Below are 22,304 nucleotides of genomic sequence, written 5' to 3' on the forward strand. Positions count from 1 at the left end.
CCAGAAGTGATCCCTGAGCACAGAGTCAGGAGTAAGCTGTGAGCACTGCTGAGTGTGGCCCTTCACACACACACACACACACACACACACACACACACACACACACACACACACACACCATACAAAGAATTTTACGATGAAGGGCCAGGGAAGTGTGAGCACTCGTACAGTATGAACAAGACCTTGAATTTGATCCTTGGCACCACTAAGCACAGGTGACAGGCTGGATGTGGTTCCCGTGGGGAAAAAGAAAGACCTTTACAACCCAGTGGGGATCATCTTAGTTGCTCTCTGGAGAACACCAGAGCCTGAACCGTAGGCTGCACTGCCTGGGAAGGGGGAGTTCTCCCCAGGGTCTTAAGCCTTACTACTCTGCTCTGGAGCTCAGAGGGGCAGCTTCAAGCTCAGGTCTCCAAAGAGGAAATTACCGTATTTTGCCACAGAGTTGGTGCCACCATGTAATTAGTTTCAGTTCAGAAACTGGTTGATAACCTTTGGGGGGAGTGGGGATGTGACTCAGCAGCATAGCATTTGCCTCACATGTATGAAGCACTGAGTTCAACTCCTAGCACTGCAAACACACACCAAAATTAATCAATCATATTAGGAGTGGGAGATGAATGTGTGGCTCAACAGGAATACTCATGAAACCTAGGCTTGATACCCATTACTGGAAAAAGGAAAAAAAAGTGTATAATGGGGGCTAGAGAGAGACCTCAATAGGCTGAGCACAACTTTGCTTTCAAAAGATCCAGATTCAACCCCCAGTACCAGTGATTTATGCTCCACTTCCGGTTTCTTTTCCTATATATAATTTTTTTGTTTGTATATTTGGGCCACATCCAGCATTGCACATAGAGGTTAGACCTGGCTCTGCATTCAGGAATCACTCCTGGCAGGCTCCCGGGACCATATAGGATACCAGTGATCGAACCCGTCACATGCAAGGGAAATGCTCTACCCACTGTGCTATTGTGCCAGTGCCCCAAACCCCATTCTAGGCTGAGATGACTCTGACTGGACCGACCTGGACATGAAGGTTGTTTCTAGATGTTCAAATTATCCAACTACACAGGGAGTGAAGAAGGGAAAGCGACTTGGTATGATCTGAGCAAGTCCAGCTCCAAGGAAATGGCTGGGGACTGTCCCCAAGAGCTATGAGGATGCCCCGCCACCCCTCAACCCCAGTTCTGAATCTCTTCTAGAACTCACACCCTCTCTCCCTCACCCCACAGAGTGTTTTTGCAGCTTCCACACCCTTCCAGGTCTCTATCCCACAGGCCACAGCCCTGCAGCCTGCGATGCTCCCACCTCAGCTCTGCATCTCTCCTTCCTCCCAGGTCCCGCCCAGTGGTGCGGATCCAAGCCAGCCTCCATTTCGAGCCGCCCAAGATCAACATCTTCCACAGGGACTGCAAGCGAAGCGGCAGAGAAGCCAGCTGCCTGGCCGCCTTCCTCTGCTTCACGCCCATCTTTCTGGCATCCCATTTCCAAACAGCCACCGTGGGTACATCAGCCCCTCCCTAGGCCCCTGCTCCCTCGCTACCCCCACACCTACTTTGTAAGGACCCCCTTTCCAAAACCCAGCTGTGCTGCAATGTAGGCTGAGTGCCAAGTGCCAAGAAGTTCTAAGCTGCAGAGTTTGGTCAGAACAGACATCTGTCTAGAAGCATTGGCTCAGACTAAGCTGTGGGAAGCCAGGAACTCAGCTAGGAAGATGAAAAAGAATTAGATGGGGAGGCTAGAAGGATGAAGAGGATAGGCAGATGAAGACGCTGTAGCAGTGAGGTTACTCAACAGCCCCTACCTTCCAGACTCCTCCATCACTCCCTGCAAAGGAGGGACAGGCAGGAGGATTCCCCCAGATCCTAATAGCCCTGCCCCAGGACAGCCCTAAGAATGAACAGTGCAGGATCCTGTCTGCTCAAGGGACCGAGACACAGCAGAGTTGTTCCCTGAAGAGAAGGCAACCCAGACAGTAGAGGGGGTGATCCCAGGGCCCTTCAAGGCTGCTAGCAGTTTAGGTCCTGACCAGAAAAGGTGGAGATGTAGGAGATGGTGCCTGGAGCTACCTAGGGCACAGGAGAGGGGCTGAAGTTTAGAATCTGCAGGTCATGGAGAGGCAGCCTGTGGGCCTCACCATAGTTATAGATCTGAGAGGCTCCTAGGAGCTGCCCCCTGATGAGAGTTGATGGGCTTCAAGCAGGGGTAATGTCAGTGACCCTCACTCTGCCCCCCTCTTCTCTCTTTCTGAATTCACTTCTCCTCCCCTTCTTCCTACTTCTCCTTCTCCAGCTGTTAGTCCTACTCCAACCCTCTACCTTCTGTTCTCTGTTTTGTGCCTTTCTCAGTGCCTAGCTTGTTGTCTTCTGGGGAGTAAGCCCTGTCCATATGTCCCTTGTGGGAGAAGAGCTCAGCCTGGAGGGCTTTCTAAAGGAGATTGGCTGTCCAGGGACTTTTTTTTAATTTACTTTATTTAAACACTAGGGTTACAATGTCGTTCATAATACAGTTGGGTTGGCTTTATTTTTTCACAGTTGAAAAGTTGTTCACGAATGAGTTTCCGTCATACAAATATACAACACCCTTCACCAATACACATTTCCCATTTTCTTCCATCAGTGTCCCCAGTTTTCCTCCCATTCACCCTGCTGCCTGCCTCTGGGGCAGACCTCTCTTCGTGTGTCTCTGTATGTCTCTGTATCTCTCTCTCTCTCTCTCTCTCTCTCTCTCTCTCTCTCTCTGTGTGTGTGTGTGTGTGTATGTATGTATGTCTGTCTGTCTCTCTCATTACTAAAAGGGTATCATGCATACTTTACCTCCTTTAAGTTCCTAGTTCTTGTCCAGAATGATCATTTCCAACTGTCACTGTCATAGAGATACCTTCTCTGCCCTAAATGCACCCCCTTCTCTTTGTGGCAAGCTTCATACAATGAACCAATCCCCCTGACCCTCATCTCTATTGATCAGAGACTATTTTAAAAGAAATAGGTCGTGTTGGTGAAAATCATGGCTTCCCCTTCATGGCCTTGCCCCTCTGCTCCCCCAGGCATCAGGTACAACACGACCATGGATGAGAGGCGCTACATGCCCCGGGCCTACCTGGACGAGGGCGGGGACCGGTACACTAATAGAGCTGTCCTGCTCTATTCCAGCCAGGAGCACTGCGAACAGATCAACTTTTACGTCCTGGTGAGCGTGACTCCCAGCAGCCCTGCATTTGGGGGACCCAGAACAGTAGTAGGCGCTGCTGTGTGTGTATGGGGGGTGGTGGTGAAGGCCAGCTCTGAGCACACAGATGTCACTCACAAGCCAGGGACAGTGGTCTCGGACTCTGACTGCCCCAAGAAGAAGCCTCAGAACATGGGCACACCCCAGAACCCCTCTTCAGTCTCTTCCCCCAAGGTTCTCAAATGCTCTTTTTTCCCTTTCTCCCACACACACACACACCCAGAAATGATATGGGGTTACTCCTGGCTCTGCATTCAAGGATCATCCCTGACAGTGTTCAGGAGACCATGTGGGATACCGGGGATTGAACCCAGGTCATCCTTGTGCAAGGCAACAGCCCTACATGTTGCATGATCTCTATGATCCCAAAGCCTGACATTTCTTTGACAGGAGACTTGCAAGGCCCAGTGAGACTGGAGCAGAAAGCACTATCTATGAGCTAACCCAGATTCAATCCCCAACATCCCATATGATCCCCTAAGCACAGAGCCCTGAGCACTACCAAGTGTTGACCACCCATCCCACCAAGAAAAAAAAAAACAAAACAGGCCAGAGATGAAGGTGTGAGAAGCAAGAAGGAAGAGTGGGAATCCACTGGCCTATCAGGGGGTTGTCCAAGCAGGGTGGACCCTCAGAGATGAGAAGACAGAGAGGTTTGCCTCCTTCTGGAAATACATATCCACAGCCTTCGTACCAGTCACAGTGACTTTCAGAGCCCACTGTCCCCAGTTCTTGTGGTCAGAGAAGGAGCTGACAACACGGATCCAGCAGCCTATTCCTGTGTCCTGCTTCCATGCCTTGTCACACCCACATACCCCGTGAACTGGTTAGGAGTGCATAGTTTCAGGAGGAGAGATAGTGCAGTGGGGAAAGTGATGGTCTTGCATATAGCTGACCTTGGTTCTATCCCCCAAAACCCCAAAACTCTTGACAGAGCCAGGAGTAAATCCTGGGCACCACTAGGTATGGCTAAAAAAAATCAAACAACAAAGAAATGCACTTTTCCAAGAACTCCCAGGAACACACTCTTCAGCTAGAGGCCCTACCCCTCTCCAGCCCCAGGCAGCCCAGTCCCCATGGCCTCCCCAGGCTCAGCTTCACCTCGTTCCCACACAGGACACTGCGGACTCTGTGAAGCCAGTGACCTTCTCTGTCGAGTTCGCCCTGGAGGACCCTAGCGAAGGCCCAGTGCTGGAAGACGGCTGGCCCACGGCCCTCAGAGTCTCCGTACGTCCACCAGGGGGCGCCCGCAAGCTCTGCGGAAAAGTTCAGGCCTGCCCAGGCCCAGACCACCGAGGCTGCTCTCTGCGGCCCCCAGTGCAAGCTAGGCCTGGACCATGCTCGGGGAGGGGGGATTGCTGAGTTGTGTTCCAAGAGCCATGAGTCCTTTGGTGCTATGTTTGCAGCTGCACATAGAATGACACATCCCAAGTCCCGAAAATGCTTGCAGATCAGACCCCACCATACACATCCTACTCCAACTCATTGATGGCGGAGCTGGAGACAGAGGCTGATTCCTTCCTGAGCCCGGGAGCTGATCCACCCTGTGGCCTCTCTGCTTCAGAAGCTCCTGAGTGGTCTTAAAAGCAGAGATTTCCTGCCTCCTTGCCTGTGGGTCCAGTCCACCCTCTGACACACTTTTCCAAGAGCCTGCTGGCTCCAGGGGCACCAAATGTTCTGGAATTCAACTGTCAGATTCCAGAGCAGCTGCAGCTACAGAGCATAGGCTAGTGGGTGGGGTCTGTCCCTTAGGGTGTTTGACACCAGAACTGGAACCGAACCTCTGGAGGACTGAAATAGACCCCAAGAGCCTGAAAAGTGGCTCATGTGGTAGAGCAGGGCCTTGGGTTCCATCCCTGGCACCTCATACCCTCCTCACTCCCAGCAATACCCAGTAATGCCCTACAACTTTTTCCTTTTTTTGTTTGTTTGTTTTAGGAACACACCAGGCTGTGTTCAGGGCTTACTCCTGGCTCTGCACACGGGGATCACTCCTGGTGGACCATATGAGATGCTAGGATAGAACCCAGAATGACCACACGCAAGGCAAACACCTTACTGCTGTCCTATCAATCTGGCCCCATAAGTTTTTTTAGTGCCACAATGATCCAAAGGCTATGGCCTGTGAGGTGGTTTCTGAGTGACATCTCAAAAATAGATGGAGCCCTGCTGCTCTGCTTCGGAAAACCTTCCTTCTCCCTGACCGTCAGCCTCACCTCCACTGCAGTGAACTCTTCCCAGACTTCCCATGCTCCCTTGCTGGCTTGCTTTTCTGGATTTTGGGCTACACCCAGCAGTGGAGTCCATTTTCAGGAGCTATGCTCAGTTCAGTGCTCAGGGTTTGTTCACAGAAGGTGCTTAGAAGACCTTGCTGAGATCAAACTAGGACCTCCCACACACAAAGCATGTACTCAGCCCTTTGAGCCCAGAGGCTGATTTTAAATGTAATTGAGAGGAGGACTGGATCGATAGTACAGCAGGTAGGGCATTTGCCTTGCAAGCAGTTGACCTGGGTTCAATCCCCAGCACTCCTCCTGGTCCTCTGAGCCCTGCCAAAAATAACCTTGAGGGCCCGGAGAGATAGCACAGTGGTGTTTGCCTTGCAAGCAGCCGATCCAGGACCAAAGGTGGTTGGTTCGAATCCCAGTGTCCCATATGGTCCCCCGTGCCTGCCAGGAGCTATTTCTGAGCAGACAGCCAGGAGTCACCCCTGAGCACCGCTGGGTGTGGCCCAAAAACCAAAAACCAAAGAAAAATTAATAATAACCTTGAGCACAGACCCCTGAGCATTGCTACATAGAGCTGGAGAGTATTTGGAAGGAACTGAAAAGAACGTATAGGGGTTAAGGCACTTGCCATATATGGCTGACTTCTACTTGACCCCCAGCATCCCATATGGTCCCCATGAGCCCCATCAGGAGGAATCTCTGAGCATAGAGCCAGGAGAAAGCCCTGAGCACAGTCAGGGGTGATCCAAAAACCCAAACCAAGAACCACATGCAATTGGGACATGTAAGCCCTGTTCCACCCTCAGTACCCCGTACCCCTGCCCAGAGCATTACTGGCCCTTAGACCCACATAACTGGGCCAAGTATCACTGGGAGTGAATCTTGGGTTCCCTGAACACAACTAAGGAGGCCCCTCAAAATATTTTTAATCAAAATCAGATTCAATTGGGTGCAGGCAGAATAAAGTGGGAATATTCTGAATGAGCCACAAGGAGAAAAAAAAAAACTGGGGCCTCTGTCATTCCTGTTTCTGTCACAGGAATAACAAAGTCACCACAGCCCATGGGGTGAAGGTAGGGGACAGGGGACTTTCCTCTCATCCTGAACATGTGCGAGGACGAAGATACCCAGTTCTCTCTGTCTTGACGCATAACCTCTGTGCAGGGTGGTGAGAGAGCCAGGGGGCAGGAATGAGGGCTGATTAAGTCCAAGTGAGTGATCCCAGGAGATAGCAGGAGGAATTCCTGGAAGGGGCACTTTGGGGAGCCTACAAAAGAGACAGAAATAAGGGGGCAGCAGAGTATAGGTTTTTGTTCCAGGAAAGCAGACAGCATAGGCACAATGAAGAAGTGGAGAAGAGCCAGACTACAAAGACAAATAGAAAAACAGCTAAAAAGAGCAGACTGGGAGTAATGCTGAGGGATCTGAACTGCAGCTATGAGGCTAAACTTTGTTCATCTGAATCTTTTAGCCTCCAGCAAATCAGAAACATTTTTCCTCCTTCTCTCACCTACAAATTCCCACTTGGCATTTGCTGAATGCTCAGCTGCCTAGCTCTGTTGGGGTACTATAATTCCTTGCCCCTTGGGGGTCCCGGCCATTCCTTATAATTGAACGTAACACTTAATCCTTTTATTGAACTGGATAGAAATGTTTCCACAGGTTCTGGCATTGTTTCCCTCTCTCAAACAATATGCAGAGCTCCTAGGGTTGGGAAAGGGGTAAGTCTTTCATTAGAAACTTGAAACCGGGCCGGAGAGATAGCACAGCGGCATTTGCCTTGCAAGCAGCCGATCCAGGACCAAAGGTGGTTGGTTCGAATCCCGGTGTCCCATAGGGTCCCCCGTGCCTGCCAGGAGCTATTTCTGAGCAGACAGCCAGGAGTAACCCCTGAGCACCGCCGGGTGTGGCCCAAAAACCAAAAAATAAAAATTAAAAAAAAAAAAAAAAAGAAACTTGAAACCATCATGATGGGGAGAGTGCTAGTGTCCAATGGTATTCCCAGGGTGCCCTGAATAGGGTCCCTTCAATGAATGGCCATCTGTTTATTTGTTGTAACTTTTCCCCATTTCTGAAACACACCCAGAGGTACTCCAGGGTTGCTCCCAGCAGTCAAACCCGAGCATCCTGCACACAGAACCTTCTCTGCAGCCTATTAAATCTACTAAACCTCTGGGGACTCTAAGCTGGCTACTCTGTAGGGACACCCTCAAAACAGGAGGGAGAGGCAACCTGAGGGCTGAATCTCCCCTTGGGCAGTTAATGAGCCCCTGACACAGGTCTTCTCTCATGGGGGGCTCTGTACATGGGGACAGTTGCCCTCCTCAGCTCCAGACACTCACACCCCACTGATACGGGGACATTTCACTCTGGCTGGATCACACGCCTTCAAATTCTTCCTTGGAGGCTAAAACAAATGCTTTGGCTTTCCTTGTGGAAGCTGAAGCAGGGCCAGTGTCCAAGATCCTTTCCTCCTTGGGCTCAGCCCAACTCCAGGTGATCTGACCCATTTCTCCATGCCCACACCCAGACCACCCTCTCCTGCTTGACTTTCTGCAGCTTCCACCCTCCATATTCACACGCCAAGGCAGCCAGTGGGAAGTTTCTGTGGACTGGTCTTGCAGAATATGCCCCTTCTCAAACAATCAAGGCTTCTGGTCAATTGTAAGGTATAAACCCATGGCTCACTAACACCAGCCCTTAGCATTCTCTCCATCTTCTCTCCTCCTTATGACAGCAACTCCACAACAGGGCCACTGCCCCCAACTCCTCTCACCAGGCCACATGATCTCCAGGACCATTGTACAGGTTCTCCTTATACCAAGGTTCCCTCTCCCAGGCATCCAGCTAATTTAGCCATTCACAGGATTAATATCTCTCCTTTTCTTTTCTTTTCTTTTCTTTTCTTTTTTTGATTTCTGGGTCACACCGGCAGCACTCAGGGGTTTCTCCTAGCTCTACACTCAGAAATCGCTCCAGGCAGGCTCGGGGGACCATATGCTGGGATTTGATCCACCGACCTTCTGCATGCAAGGCAAACGCTTTACCTCCATGCTATCTCTCTGGCCCCTAATATCTCTTCTTACCCACCTACAGCCCAAGAAAACCTTCGTCCCATCTTCCTCATCTCCTCCTCCTACAGATTCCTTTCCTCTTTCCTTCCTTTCATTGCTCCCTTTTAGTGTGTGTTTGTTGTTTTTTGACTTTTGGGCCACACCCAGTGTCACTCAGGGGTTACTCCTGGCTCTGCACTCAGAAATTGCTCCTGGCTCTGGGGACCATATGGGATGCTGGGAATCAAACCCATATACGTCCTGGGTCAGCCATATGCAAAGCAAACACCCTATGGCTGTGCTACCACTCCTGTCCCTCCCTTTTATGTGTGGGTGTGGTTTGGGGGGGTCACACCTGGTACTCCTCAGGGTCTACTCCCAGCTCTCCCAGGACCATGTGATGTAGGGGATAGGACCCAGACCTCCTACATGCAAAGCCTGTTCTCAGCCCACTGAACATCTCTTGGGTCCCATATTCCTTCCTTCTTCTGAACATGTTACACTAATTATCTGTCCACAAACTCATCTTCCCTCTGGGCTCGGGCAGCTGCTGGTTTTCCATCTGTTCTAGCCTCAGGACGCAATCTAGATGCTCAGTAAGTGGTGGCTGAGCATCACGGTGAAGGGCTCGTAGAGCTCTGTGCTAGCAGCTGCTTTAAGACCTGCGAGAGGGACCAGAGAGATAGTGCAGCAGGGAGAGCGCTATCCCTGCATCCAACGGACACAGGCTCAATCCCTGATTTCACACCAGAGTCCCCAGAGCCTGCCAGGAGTGATGCCTGAACATGGCAGGAGTAAGTCCTGATCACCGCTGGGAATGGTCCCGAAATAACTAGGAGAAAGAAAATCTCCGTTTTGAGCTGCATCAAGAGGCCTTTGTGTAAGGTCCTAATAGGGCAACAGGATGGAGTCAGAGGAATCAGCGCACAGTGGGGCCAGGGTGACCCAACATGAAGGCAGGGCTGGAGCTGGGGGCACCTCTGCAGCTGCTCCCCCTCCTCCACACAGGTGCCCTTCTGGAACGGTTGCAGTGAAGATGAACACTGCGTCCCCGACCTCCTGCTGGATGCCCACAGCGACCTGCCCACGGCCATGTGAGCATCCATCCAGACCCCCTTTCCTTTCTCTGGCACAGCTCTGGGTGCTCCCAGGGCCCTGTTGTGGCCTGCAGCTCCTTCTCAGAGGCAGCAAAGATCCACCTGAGTGTGGGGCCTGTCCAGCCATGGATTCCCCCTCGTTCCGCTGTGAGCAGGGGCCCCTGGGAAATGCATATTCCCGTTCACCCTGTGGCTTTCAGCTATGCTGAGGAAAAGAAAGCACCTCTTAGTGTCAAGGAGACAAGAGAGAGAGAGAGAGAGAGAGAGAGAGAGAGAGAGAGAGAGAGAGAGAGAGAGAGAGAGAGAGAGAGAGAGAACTGGAGTTCTGCCCAGATTTGGGACTTTGAGGGTCCATAACTGACCATTTGAAGTAGCTACTCCATGAGTGAGCAAAGGTGCCCACAGACTCCTCGAAGAAGCAAAGGAGCATGTAAAGAGAACTTGGGAACAATTTCTGGGGATCATGTAGCCATTCATGCCGTATAGTTCCACCTTATTCAATGTTCAGTGCTTGCTTCTGAGATGAGTGAGATAGGATGGCCCTACCACTGTAGACCAAACTAGCACAGCCTGGCTTTGTAGGAGAAAAGGATTCTGCTTCATCAAGATGAGCTCTGCTTTTAACTCCCAGCTTCCTGGCGGCCAGAGCCTAAAGAGAAAGTGGTAACTGAAGTGATTCCTAAGCACAGAGCCAGGAGTAAGCCTCGAGCACAGCTTGCTTGATGTGGCCCCTAAACCAAAACACCCAAGGGGTAGGAGGCAGACTGGAGAAGGGTTGCAGGAACTCTCAAGGCACCAAACGATCATCATCCCTTGTCTGACCAAGATACTTCTCTCCTTCCCGCAGGGAGTACTGTCAGCAGGTGCTGCAGAGGCCAGCCCAGGACTGTGATGCTTATGCGAAGGACTTTGACACCACCATCTTCATCGTACAGAGCTCCAGGCGGCGCGTGGCTGTGGAAGCACTGCTGGAGAACAGGGGTGAGAATGCCTACAACACCGTCCTGAACATCTCCCAGTCGGCAAACCTGCAGTTCGCCAGCTTGATCCAGAAGGTAAGGGACTGGGAAGATAGGACAGTGGGTAGGACACTTGCTTTACAACCCGGGTTTGATCCCAGTCTCACGTATGGTCCCCTGAGCCCCACAGGAGAGATCCCTGAGCAAAGACTTAGCTCTGAGCAGCACTGGCTGTGGTTCCAACAGAAACCAAGAAACAGAAGGTACAACTCACAGAACCACCCATGGAGGGAAGAATGAGCCTGGGCCCAGAGTGGCTACAAGTTAGGGACCATACCAACCCTCATCCCAGGAAGCTCAGCAGTGCCTGCATCCAGCCTTCCCGCTCAATTCAAACTGGCCCAGGTTGCGGCCTAGATCTGTAAGATTTCACAGCTTCCCGATGAGCTGTGTGGTCAGAGCTGAGACAGCAAGGTTTGGAGGTGGAGGGGTCCTGAACTTTCAGGATCATGGGGAGACATGTCTCCTGGACCTCATTCAGGGGGTGTCTGTGTACACCTGTATGAATGACCCTTCCTGCAGTTTATGCTCTAGCCTTTCTCAGACAGGCCTGCAATCAGAACCAAGACCAGTCTTAACTGAAATGCCTCGTCAGGTCATGTTACTCTTATTTTTTTAAAAAACTTGATTGATTGGGGCCCGGAGAGATAGCACAGCGGCGTTTGCCTTGCAAGCAGCCGACCCAGGACCAAAGGTGGTTGGTTTGAATCTCGGTGTCCCATATGGTCCCCCGTGCCTGCCAGGAGCTATTTCTGAGCAGACAGCCAGGAGTCACCCCTGAGCTCCGCCGGGTGTGGCCCAAAAACTAAAAAAAAAAAAAAAAAAAACTTGATTGATTGATTGATTGATTGGTTTTTGGGCCACATCCAGCAATGCTCAGAGGTTACTCCTGCCTTTGCACTCAGAAATAGGCCCTGCAGGCTGAAAGACCATATAGGGTGTCGGGAATGGAACAAGGGCCTTCTCGGATCGGCTGCATGCAAGGCAAACGCCCCACCACTATGCTATCTCTTTGGCCCCTTGTGTTACTCTTAGAACAAAGTCCAGTGTCCTTATTTTGCTGCTTGGAGACTTTCCCTGCATTTCCACCCTCAGCCCTCACATCACTGACACCTTCACACACTCACCCTCCGTCCCAGTGGCCACTATTGCTACCCAACAACAGGTCCCCTGTACTTTCCTGACCCACACTGCCCCTCACTCACTTTCTTGGGAACTACTGACAACATCATCTCCCCAATCCAACTGCCCAGAGCTCTGATCGTGTTCCCAACCTTCCTAACCACCCCATGGGGTGGAAATAGTGGTGTACCACCTTCACAGGAGAGGAAACGGAGGCACCTAGCAGAGTTAGGTGGCTGGAACAGCAGTACAAAGCTGGTAAGTGGCAGAGTGAGATCCCTACTCATACAGGTCATGGGGTGCCTTTGAAAGACCCCAGAAGGTACAAGGGCCCCAGTCCTGTGCAGCCCTGGGAAATGCTCGAAGTTGACCCAAAATTCCAGAGGCCCAGTGTCTAAGTGTGTAACCATGGCTGTCCTTAGGGGAGCACAGAGGCACCTCGAGACAGGTTTGAATAAAGTTGTCAGATAGCAGTGCCTGGAGGTCCCAGATGCTCTCAGACAGTCTCTGTCTGTGCAGATCTCAGAGCATGAGTGAGGTGGGACAAGAGCTGCTGTGAGTGCAGAGGGAGACAGAATGGGTCCTTTATACACATACATGAAGATACACACATGAACGTGTGTATAAGGCATGTGCATATGTATACATATATGCAATAAACGGACATGTGTGATGTTCATGAACACATGGGCCTAACATTACACACACATACATGTAAACTCACATAGTCATGCATTCCTACGTACAATCATATGTATCCATACTCCTTACACTACACACACATGCAGACTTCTAGAGCAGGAGGAAAGCTAAATGGGGTAAAGCCCCCAGGAAACATGGAGCTGCCTACTTGGTACCCATCCTCTCTGTGGCCACCAATGCCCGGGGCTTAGGGCATATAGGGCATATAGCCAATCCCAGGATGAGGGCGTGTCTGTAGTGTGGATGGTGGATGGTGTCACTGCAGCCTGAGCCCGGAGCAGGGCCTCCTGCTGCTCTGTCAGGCCTGTCCTCCAAAGGCTCACTCTTCAGCCTCCCTTTCTGCTTCCCTGACCCCAACTTTCCAAGGCCACAACCCACAACCCACCTGCACCTTGCCCTATGCATTCCCCACCTGCCCTGTTTCATACCCCCAAGTGCTTCCTGCACCCTCACCTCGCCAAACCTGGCTCTCAGGGCCCCTGGTCCCAACACCCCAGGCTGTGCGTGAGGGGCTTCAAATTTGCTGACTGCTGCTGTGGTGCTCCCACAGGACAACTCAGATGGCAGCGTGGAGTGCATGAACGAGAAGAGACTCCCCAAGAAAGTCTGCAACGTCAGCTATCCCTTCTTCAGGGCCAAGGCCAAGGTTAAGCTGGGGCGGGGGGTGGGAGAGGGTGAGGGTACTGGGAGGGTCCAGGAGAAGCAGAATATTCTATGAGATGGAAAAAACATGGAATTAAAGAAGGGTTTTTACTCAGAAAATTACCTTCAGAATGAGCAGCTTAAGCAGCACCCAAATTAATCACTCAGTCCAAGAGAATGCTCACCCAGTCAGGGAAGCACTCACAAGTCAGGAAAGCAGTCACCCAGCCAAGGTTATGGAAGAGATGGAGAGATTGGGGAAATGGGAGGAAATGGGGTATAGATTGGGGAGGAAATGGGGGAAGAATTGAAGGAGAGGAGGAAGGAGAAGGGAAGAGATGAGAAAGTAGATGCATTAGGAGATGGGAGACCACTTGGGAGAAGAGATGGAAAAGGAGATGGAGGAAATTTGGAGAGGAAATAGGGAGGGAATGGGGGAGGAAATGGCAATGGAGATGGGGCAGAAGAGAGAGGAGAAAGAAGATGGGTATAAATGTGGGAGGAAATAAGGAGGAGATGAGGGATGAGATAGGGAGGAGATGAGGAAGATCGGAAGTAGAGACAGGATGGTGGGGACAGGCAGGAGAAGTTGGGACAGGATAGGGAGGAGATGAGGAAGATCGGAAGTAGAGACAGGATGGTGGGGACAGGCAGGAGAAGTTGGGACAGGTAGGAGATGAGTCAGGGATAAGGCACCTTGGGATAGAACACATGGAGGCCATAGGAGGATACTGGTCCCCCCCACTCCTATGCAAAGCCCAAAGGAAGCACCAGGCCCAGCCCCAATAGAGGAGGATGCTGGACCTCTGATCTGGGCAGGGTCTCATAACTAAGGCAAGAGCAAGCCTTGTGTTGCAGCTGCAGGCAAGGAAAAGATGGGAGTGAGAAGCTGACCACAATCTCTGCCCCCCCCACATGGTCACATGGGTGTGGTCTCCCCTCCCCAGCCCCCCATGGAGAGTTTGAAATCCCACCTACTGGCTACCTCAAAATAAGGAGGCAATGGCGCCTGGCCTCAGCATCCACCGAAAAGCCACATCAGAGGAATGTGGTCAGGGCTGTGCTCAGCTGCCCTCCTGCTGTGTCCCAGCCGCTGTCCTTCTTCGTTGCAGGTGGCTTTCCGCTTGGACTTTGAGTTCAGCCGCTCTGTCTTCCTTCACCACCTGGAGATCCAGCTCAACGCAGGCAGGTCAGAGCCTGCCACCGCCCCCCTTCCCCATATCAGTACTCCTCCAGGACCCTTACCTGCTCTGAACACTCTGCTTTGCTTGTCCCTCTCTAGGTCTTGGGAGTGCCAGAATCAGTCCTTGCATGTGGGTCACTTTCCTCATATTTGGGTAATAAGTCTCACTTGTACACATATCTCTGCAGCACATACTCACCGTGCCTCAGTAAGAAGAGGACCTCACAGTTTTAAAGCTCAGAGTCACAGCCATAGCTTAAGACAAGCCAATGCTGCTGGAGAGATAGTGCAGGGATTAAGATTCATAACTTAACCATGCTTAACTTAAGCATGTGGTCCATGTAGACTATATCCTTATCACATCTGATCCCTGACTCCACTAAGAAAACAGCTAGGAATAATCCCTGAATACACTCTTTGTGGTCCCAATGCTTCCCCCCCCCCAAATAAAAAGAAGGCAGGGTGTGGGAGAGAGAGCACACTTGGCAGAATGTGAGGACTGGACTCAGTCCCTGGCACCAGATGCCTTTTTCCACCACTGCTGAGGCTAGCCTGGTGGCCCCTAATCCTATACCATGAATGGCACCAGCACCGCCAGACATGGTCCCCCAAAAAGTCAAATAGATAAATTCTTAAACAAATAGAAATGTAGGCCAACAGAAATTAGTCCTCAACTCACTTCCCAAACTTTAGGCAAGAAAAACGACCAAAAAAGGTTGAATTCGTTTTCCAATGACAACACAGTATATGTATCATTCAGAACTAGTGATCTTACTATCCCTGGTTTAGAATTTTCTGTCCTGGGCCCGGAGATATAGCACAGCGGCGTTTGCCTTGCAAGCAGCTGATCCAGGACCAAAGGTGGTTGGTTCGAATCCCGGTGTCCCATATGGTCCCCCGTGCCTTCCAGGAGCTATTTCTGAGCAGACAGCCAGGAGTAACCCCTGAGCACTGCCGGGTGTGACCCCCAAAAAAAAACCAAAAAAAAAAGAATTTTCTGTCCTGGTTTCATCTCTCTCATTGGAAATATCCCCATCTTTAGACCTTCCTTTGAGTGATGGTTCAAAATTAATTGGACAAGGGGTAATAGTGGATAGGGAATTTTCCTTGCATACTGTCAACCCGGGTCCAATTCAGGGTCCAATATACAGTATCCCATATAGTCCCTTGAGCACCTCCAGGAATAATTCATGAGCACAGATCCAGGAATAAGCCCTGAGCATTGCCAGGTGTGGCCCCAACCTCCTTCCCAAATTGGACAGCATGTATTGCATGTGGGAGGCTAAGGTCAATTGCCAATACACCAACCAGAAATGCAATTCCAAGTATGGCCCAGGCCCACTGCTCTCAGCAAATACAATCCAGTCTCATGAGGAAGCGATAGTACCAGCAAGAGTATCACCACACTGCATGGGTGTGGTTTTGTTTGCAAGTGGACTAAATGGGGGAACATGGAGCAGTGGTAATGTCAGATACCTCTCTGCTAACTAAATACCTCTCCTGAGTAAGGTTTTCAAAGAGACTAAAACGTTGTGTGCTAAGAACAGAAAGGATCCAGTATTTTGGTTTGCTCATTTGTGGGGTAGGGGTAGCACACAGCTGTGCTCAGGGTTATTCCTGGCTCTGCACTCAGGGATCATTCCTGGTGAGACTTGGAGGACTCTGTGGTACTGAAGATAGAACTAGAATCAGCCATGTGCAAGGAAAGCACCCTAACCCTCTGTTATTTCTCTAGACTCAGAAATGGTTTATTTTTTGGCAAAGTGCATTTGCGCTTGTCACTGAGAGTTCTCAGGTGTCTCAGAACTGTACTTTACAACTTTTTCCAGTCAGCTGAGTGCCTTGCCCCTCTAGGAGCACTCCTTTACCCCAAACCTGGGAAGGTTCTAGAATAGCACCGAAGGGTCCTACCTCCATGAACCATTTGGAAGCTGTCCTTTCACAGACCTTCTCCAGATATGCCCTTTGACCTCTGATGAGAACTCAGCAAGACACAGAGGCATCCCAGCTGGTCCCCTTCGGCCCTCCAGACCTTTACTGACTTCATATGGCCCCCACTAATAAGGCTGAAGTCACCTGTCCCCAGCCTTCTCCCTCACAGATACCTCAGTTTCCCTTAGATAACTCAGCCTTCTCAGATTCCGAGACCCCAAGCAGTGACCTCCAATCGTGCTGATGTGCAGGGGTTAGGGGATATAGCCCATGGACCATCTGTGCTATCCTTGCAGTGACAGTGACGAGGAGGAGGGCACCAAGAAAGACAACACAGCCCTGCTGCGCTGCCACCTCAAGTATGAGGCTGACGTGCTATTCACCAGGTGTGCCGGGCTGGGGTCTTGGGGCAGTGGTAGGGTGCCAGGGGAGGACCCTGGAATGTAGAGACTGAGCAGGTGAGGTTAGAGTGTGGGCCCTTGGCTATGTGGGAGGGAATGGGACAGGCCTAGCCTTGGGATCCCAGGACTGAAGGTCACAAATCTATCTAGGAGCTGCGCATTCCACTTCATACTCATGGCTCTGTGGGGTATGGGAACAACCTAGGGTGTGGGGAGCATCCGGGATGTAGGGAGACTCTTCTACCCTCTTTGGGCTCCTACTCCATTCTGCCCTGTGAGAGTACCAGCTGAGCCAGGGGGACACAACCCAGAAAGTCAGTTCCCCTGGAGAGAGAAGCATGCATGTCCATACATGCGCACTCATGCATCATGTGTATTCATTCATGTGTCCATATATACATACATGTCATAGCACATGTTGCATATGGACATTTATTTATACGTGACTGTGCCCTACAACCCTGGTCCTGCAGGAATAGCAGCCTGAGTCACTATGAGGTGCAGCCTAACAGCTCTGTGGAGGGCGCTGGGCCTCCCTTCAGCTTTGGCTTCAAGGTAAGGATGGGCAGGGTCGGCCAGGGTGAAGGAGGAGGGATGGATCGGGGACTTCAGCCAAGCTCCCAAGATGAACTGAGAGGTCTCTGGGTCCCCTCACCTCCCTGGGTCTTTCTTCATTTGGAAAATAATGGGGAACAGGGTAGAGAGTATAGAAAGACTCCTGGGAGAGAGCCCACCTGGAGAGCATGGATGCATCAAGTTGGATCCTAGCACTGGCCCACATGCAGAGGACTATCCTGGCAGCACCCAAAGCAACTACCATGAGGTGCTGGACCAGCCAGACCAGGCTCAGTACAGTGTCTAGATGCAACAGGTTCTGTTCATGAGAGAAGTCCCGAGGTGGAGGCTTCTGTGGCAGTGGGTTGGGATTCCTGTCCTGCCACTACTCAAAAGAGGAACTGTTCGATCCCAAGACTGAACTTGGCATTTTCTGCCCTACCTCTCCCACCAGCTGTGATCAGGCTGCATTAAACACTATAGCCTGTTGGATTTAGGGTCTAAAGACGCAGAACTCAAGGCCATGTAGAATATTCCTGCATGAGAGCATAAATCACACTCGAGACAGCAATGCAGACACAGTGTGTCCAAGTGGGGTGCGGGCTGGGCTGGGCTGAGTGGACATTCAGATGCCGAAGTTCTTCAGCTCTGACACAGCCAGCTGAGTCAAGTCCTGTTTTCACTCCTACCACCTTCTTGCTGGCTCCTTCGAGTTCACAACTCTCACCCCTTCATCCCAATTACTGTCCCTCAGCCAGCAGAAGGTGACTATAAAGTGATCCTTGCTCACCAGCTCACCCATGGCTGACATCAGTCTCCTAAGGATGCCCAATCCTTCCAGTCCTTTTGGGTTTGCAACCCTACCAAAACTAGTCCAAGGTTTGTACTTTTCCAGTGTGAATACCACAGGACCTGTTTCCCACTCCTGTTGCAAAGGAGAGACCAGAGGGTCCCAAGATTCCACACTCCCCTATCCCTCAATGGCCCTACGCTCACTGATACCCCATTTCCCACCACAGATCCAAAATTTGGGCTTATTCCCCGTCCATGGGGTGATGATGAAAATCACGGTGCCTGTCGCCACCCGGGCTGGCAACCGCCTGTTGGTGCTCAGAAACTTCACCAGTCAGGTGAGTGGGGCCCAGGATGAGTCAAAGACAAAGCCTTAGTGAGTCCCTAAATGCTTAAGAGACCCAGCCCTTGACCACCACCCTGGCCCCAGTGGGAAGAGGACTCTGGAGGCACCACATCTACGGGCCTATGGTGAGGAACTGATGAGTGTCCCTTGAGCAGGAAAACATGACCTGTAACACCTGGGGGAACGGCACTGAATATCGCCAGGTCCCGATGGAAGAAGATCTGAGTCGGGTCCCTCAGCTGGTGAGTGTCCCCCATGCCAAGAAACCCAGGTTTGTCTCCCTTCCTTATCTAAACCTGTGTCCCAGCAAGCTGGTGGCTCATCTACTAGAACCAGGCCCCAAGCAACTATAAGATTGAATGAGGACAAAGGTTCCTTGCCCAAAGATGGCTCAGCATGCAGCAGGAGACAGGCAGGAGATAGCTACCAAGACAGACCACAAGTGCTGCATGAGAGGGTCCAGGTGGAAAGGAATAGGCTATTCAGGTTAGAGCATTGCAGAGGCTGGGAAAGAAGTCAGATGAGCCCCGTGTGGGGACAGACAGACTGAACAGATCTGGCAGGAGAAATCTCAGTGGCTCATTCCATTCTCCACAGCCCCTCCATGCCTTCAATCTGCTCCCAAGGCCACCTCTGTGCCCAGGGCCCAAGTCTTAGCTGTCTTTGCTGCTTCAATGATGAAAAAGCCTAAGTTGGTTTGGTTTCACTTGCCCGAACAAGTACCTCCCAACAAAGCAGTTCTGGAGACATAGCATTTCACTACACACTAGGACTGGCATTGAGATGGAAAATAGTAGGAGTGCCTCTCACCTTCAGACATTCTTCTTTTATAATTTAGTTTTACTGATTGAGATTCTAAGGTTTAAATACTGTTCATGATGCTCATGAACATCATACTGTTCATGATGATTTTTCATGCACGTAATTCCAATGCCACTAGTGAATCTCGAGAACCCTATTTTACCTCCCTTTCAAGCTCCCCTGACTCAGTTGTGTGGGTCAGTTCTCCAATTGTGTCCCCTTTGGCCCTTTCTGATTCCCTTGTTTGTATCCCTAAGTCCACCTATGAGAGATTATTCAGATCTGTTCCTTATCCTCTTTTTTTGTTTGTTTTTGGGCCACACCTGACAGTGCTCAGGGGTTACTCCTGGCTCTATGCTCAGAAATTGTTCCTGGCAGGCACGGGGAACCAGATGGGATGCTGGGATTTGAACCAATGTCAGTCCTGAGTCAGCCGCTTGCAAGGCAAATGCCTTATTACTGTGCTATCTCTTCGGCCCATGTCTCTTATCTTCTGACTGACTTCATTCAGCATGACATCCTCTAATTCAGAATCTTCATTTTTTTATTATTTGAGTTTGTTAATAAGTTGATAACATCTGCAAATAATAGTAAATTGGCTTTACTGTTCAGTCTTCTTTGTTTTTTCTTTCATCTTTAAATTTTTATTTATTGCCTTTTACCATGCTAGGCATCAAACCTAGGTTTCACCAAAGAGTCAAAGATTGAGTCTTTCCCAGGTCTGTTTTTCTTTTCTTATAGCTCAGGCCAGTACCTCCAAGACAATGACAAATAGGAATGATGGATCTTGTTCTGTGTCTAATTTTAAAGAAATTCCTTTTTTTTTTTTTTTTTTTTTTTTGGTTTTTGGGTCACACCCAGTGGTGCTCAGGGGTTACTCCTGGCTGTCTGCTCAGAAATAGCTCCTGGCAGGCACGGGGGACCATATGGGACACCGGGATTCGAACCAACCACCTTTGGTCCTGGATCGGCTGCTTGCAAGGCAAACGCCGCTGTACTATCTCTCTGGGCCCAGAAATTCCTTTTTTGACTTTTGATAATTACATATGAGACTTACTATAGGTTTTTAATAAGTGCCTTTTATTCCTGTTCAGAAACAGGTTTTTTGTTTTGTTTTGTTTTGCTTTTATCAAAAAACAATGGAGCGATAGAACAGGAGTTAAGGCACTTAATGTGCATAAGGTCAATGCTGGCTCCCATTTTGGTCTTCTGAACCCTGCCAGGAATGACACGAACTCTTACCCACAAATAGATAAATTCCTAGAATGCTTTTTCTCTTTTGAGGGGGCACACCTGCCAGCGCTCAGAACTTACTCCTTCCTCTATACTCAGGAATCACTCTTGGTGGAGCTCAGATGGGATGCCAGGGATGGAACCGGGGTCAGCAATATTCAGGGCAAACACCTTACTATACTATCACTCTAGCCCCTTCGAATCCTTTCTCTGCCTCTCTTAAAATTATCATTTTCCCCCTTTATTCTCTTTGTGTGGTGATGACATTTATGGACTCCCACATGCTTAGCTCAACTTCTCTTTCAGTGCTCTAGACCTCAGTTTTGCACAACTTCAAAAGCAGCATCGGATACACAACCCTTACCTGCCCCTGTCATTCCCTTGCTCTCCAGCCACTGTGTTGTACACACACACACACACACACACACACACACACACACTCCTTTCATCTGTGTCCTTTCTTCAATGGGGAGCAAAAGCAGGGCTGGTCAGGCAGTGCCCACAGTCCTGGTTCACAGCCTCCCCTGTACCCCAGAGTCCAACTGCTCACCCCCACCCTAATTTCTCTCATAGAATCACAGCAATGCTGATGTAGTGTCCATCAATTGCAACGTGAAGCTAGCCCCCAATCAGGAAATCAACTTCTACCTGCAGGGAAACCTGTGGCTGAGATCCCTAAAAGCAGTAAGTCCTACACCAGTGCCTGCCAGAAGGGGTCGGTTGAGGGGATACAGGAGAGGGGCCTTTTTAACAGACCTCTGCTTCTGCAGCTCAAATACAGGTCATTGAAGATCATCATAGTAGCTACCTTGCAGAGAGAGTTCCACAGCCCTTATATCTTCAGAGAGCAGGAACCCAGCCGCCAGGTGAGCCAACCCAGCCAGCCCCTTCATCTGTGCCTGTATCCCTATCGGAGACAGGCCTTCAACATCAGGGGAAGAGGGAGGAAGGATTAAGTGGGAACAGGCAAAAGTAGAAAGTGGGCCCAAAGTAGGCACTCAGCCAGAGCAGGGTGTGAAGAAAACAGCACATCCCGGCGGGAGAGTCTCAAATAGGCTGGCATCCAACCTGCCATTCATACCTCAATCCTACTTCAAGGATTCTGCTTTGGGGCAATGGTTTTCTTGTGTTTATTCCTGGTTCTGCATTCAGGGATCACTCCCGGTGAGGCTCATGGGATCCTATGGAGTGTGAGGGATCGAACCCTGGTGGACCCAGGGCAGTGGTTTTCAAGCCTGGGTAGGCTGGCACAAATATGGTTGCTTCTGAGCTCTGGGCTCACGGGAAAGCCTTGTTCTGCATTAGAAGCAGTGCTGAAAAGCAACATTGGACAGGAAGAGATAGCTCGGTATTTTGTATTGGATGAAACTAGATTGCCTGACTTTGGCTAGTGTGATGCAAGACCTGGTGGGGGGGACCATATCAGGCAGTGCTCAGGGGTTACTCCTGACTCCGCTCAGGAATTACTACTCCTGGTGATGTTCAGTATTCAGGGGACTATATGGGATGACGAGGATCAAATTTGGGTTGGTTGCATTCCGGGCAATTCCCCTACCAGCTGTCCTATCATTCCATTCCCAATGAGTAAAGTTTTACTAGGGGTTCCCTGGGAAAATGAGAAGCTGAGTGTGGACAAGCCTGGCCTCCTGCATATCCGGTGTGGGAGACTGCTGCCTCCTATAGGTCACCCTCCAAATTGCCTGCCTGTTTCAGAGGGCAGCAAGGGACCAGGGCCCAAGAGACACTGGGGAACAAACAAACCAGCATAGCCAGGAGCCAGGCCTTAAGGAAATAACCAAATGTCCATTACAAGCAGCTAGAGGCAGGCCAGGTGAGAGAGGCATCCCTGAAAACACCCAGGTGGGGACCAACCTTTTGAGATCTGTCCTGGTCCATCTATTCAGCATTGGTTGGTATTCATCGAACATTCTGTAACTCAAGACCAGGGAATCAGAGATGAAGTGAGC

General features: G+C 50.6%; 1 protein-coding gene across 1 annotated transcript in view; it reads left to right on the forward strand.

The window, feature by feature from the left end:
• Positions 1-22,304, forward strand: part of ITGA11 (integrin subunit alpha 11) — a 140,822-nt gene that overhangs the window by 116,013 nt on the left and 2,505 nt on the right. The window contains exons 16-28 of the mRNA XM_049778609.1: positions 1,341-1,507; positions 3,050-3,192; positions 4,348-4,458; positions 9,521-9,606; positions 10,457-10,664; positions 13,003-13,098; positions 14,207-14,283; positions 16,506-16,595; positions 17,084-17,165; positions 18,185-18,295; positions 18,459-18,545; positions 20,911-21,021; positions 21,108-21,203. Coding sequence (XP_049634566.1) covers positions 1,341-1,507; positions 3,050-3,192; positions 4,348-4,458; positions 9,521-9,606; positions 10,457-10,664; positions 13,003-13,098; positions 14,207-14,283; positions 16,506-16,595; positions 17,084-17,165; positions 18,185-18,295; positions 18,459-18,545; positions 20,911-21,021; positions 21,108-21,203 — 1,465 coding nt within the window. The remainder of the gene's footprint in view (positions 1-1,340; positions 1,508-3,049; positions 3,193-4,347; positions 4,459-9,520; positions 9,607-10,456; positions 10,665-13,002; positions 13,099-14,206; positions 14,284-16,505; positions 16,596-17,083; positions 17,166-18,184; positions 18,296-18,458; positions 18,546-20,910; positions 21,022-21,107; positions 21,204-22,304) is intronic.

This window comes from Suncus etruscus, chromosome 1 (genome assembly GCF_024139225.1).
Source record: "Suncus etruscus isolate mSunEtr1 chromosome 1, mSunEtr1.pri.cur, whole genome shotgun sequence".
NCBI lineage: Eukaryota > Metazoa > Chordata > Mammalia > Eulipotyphla > Soricidae > Suncus > Suncus etruscus.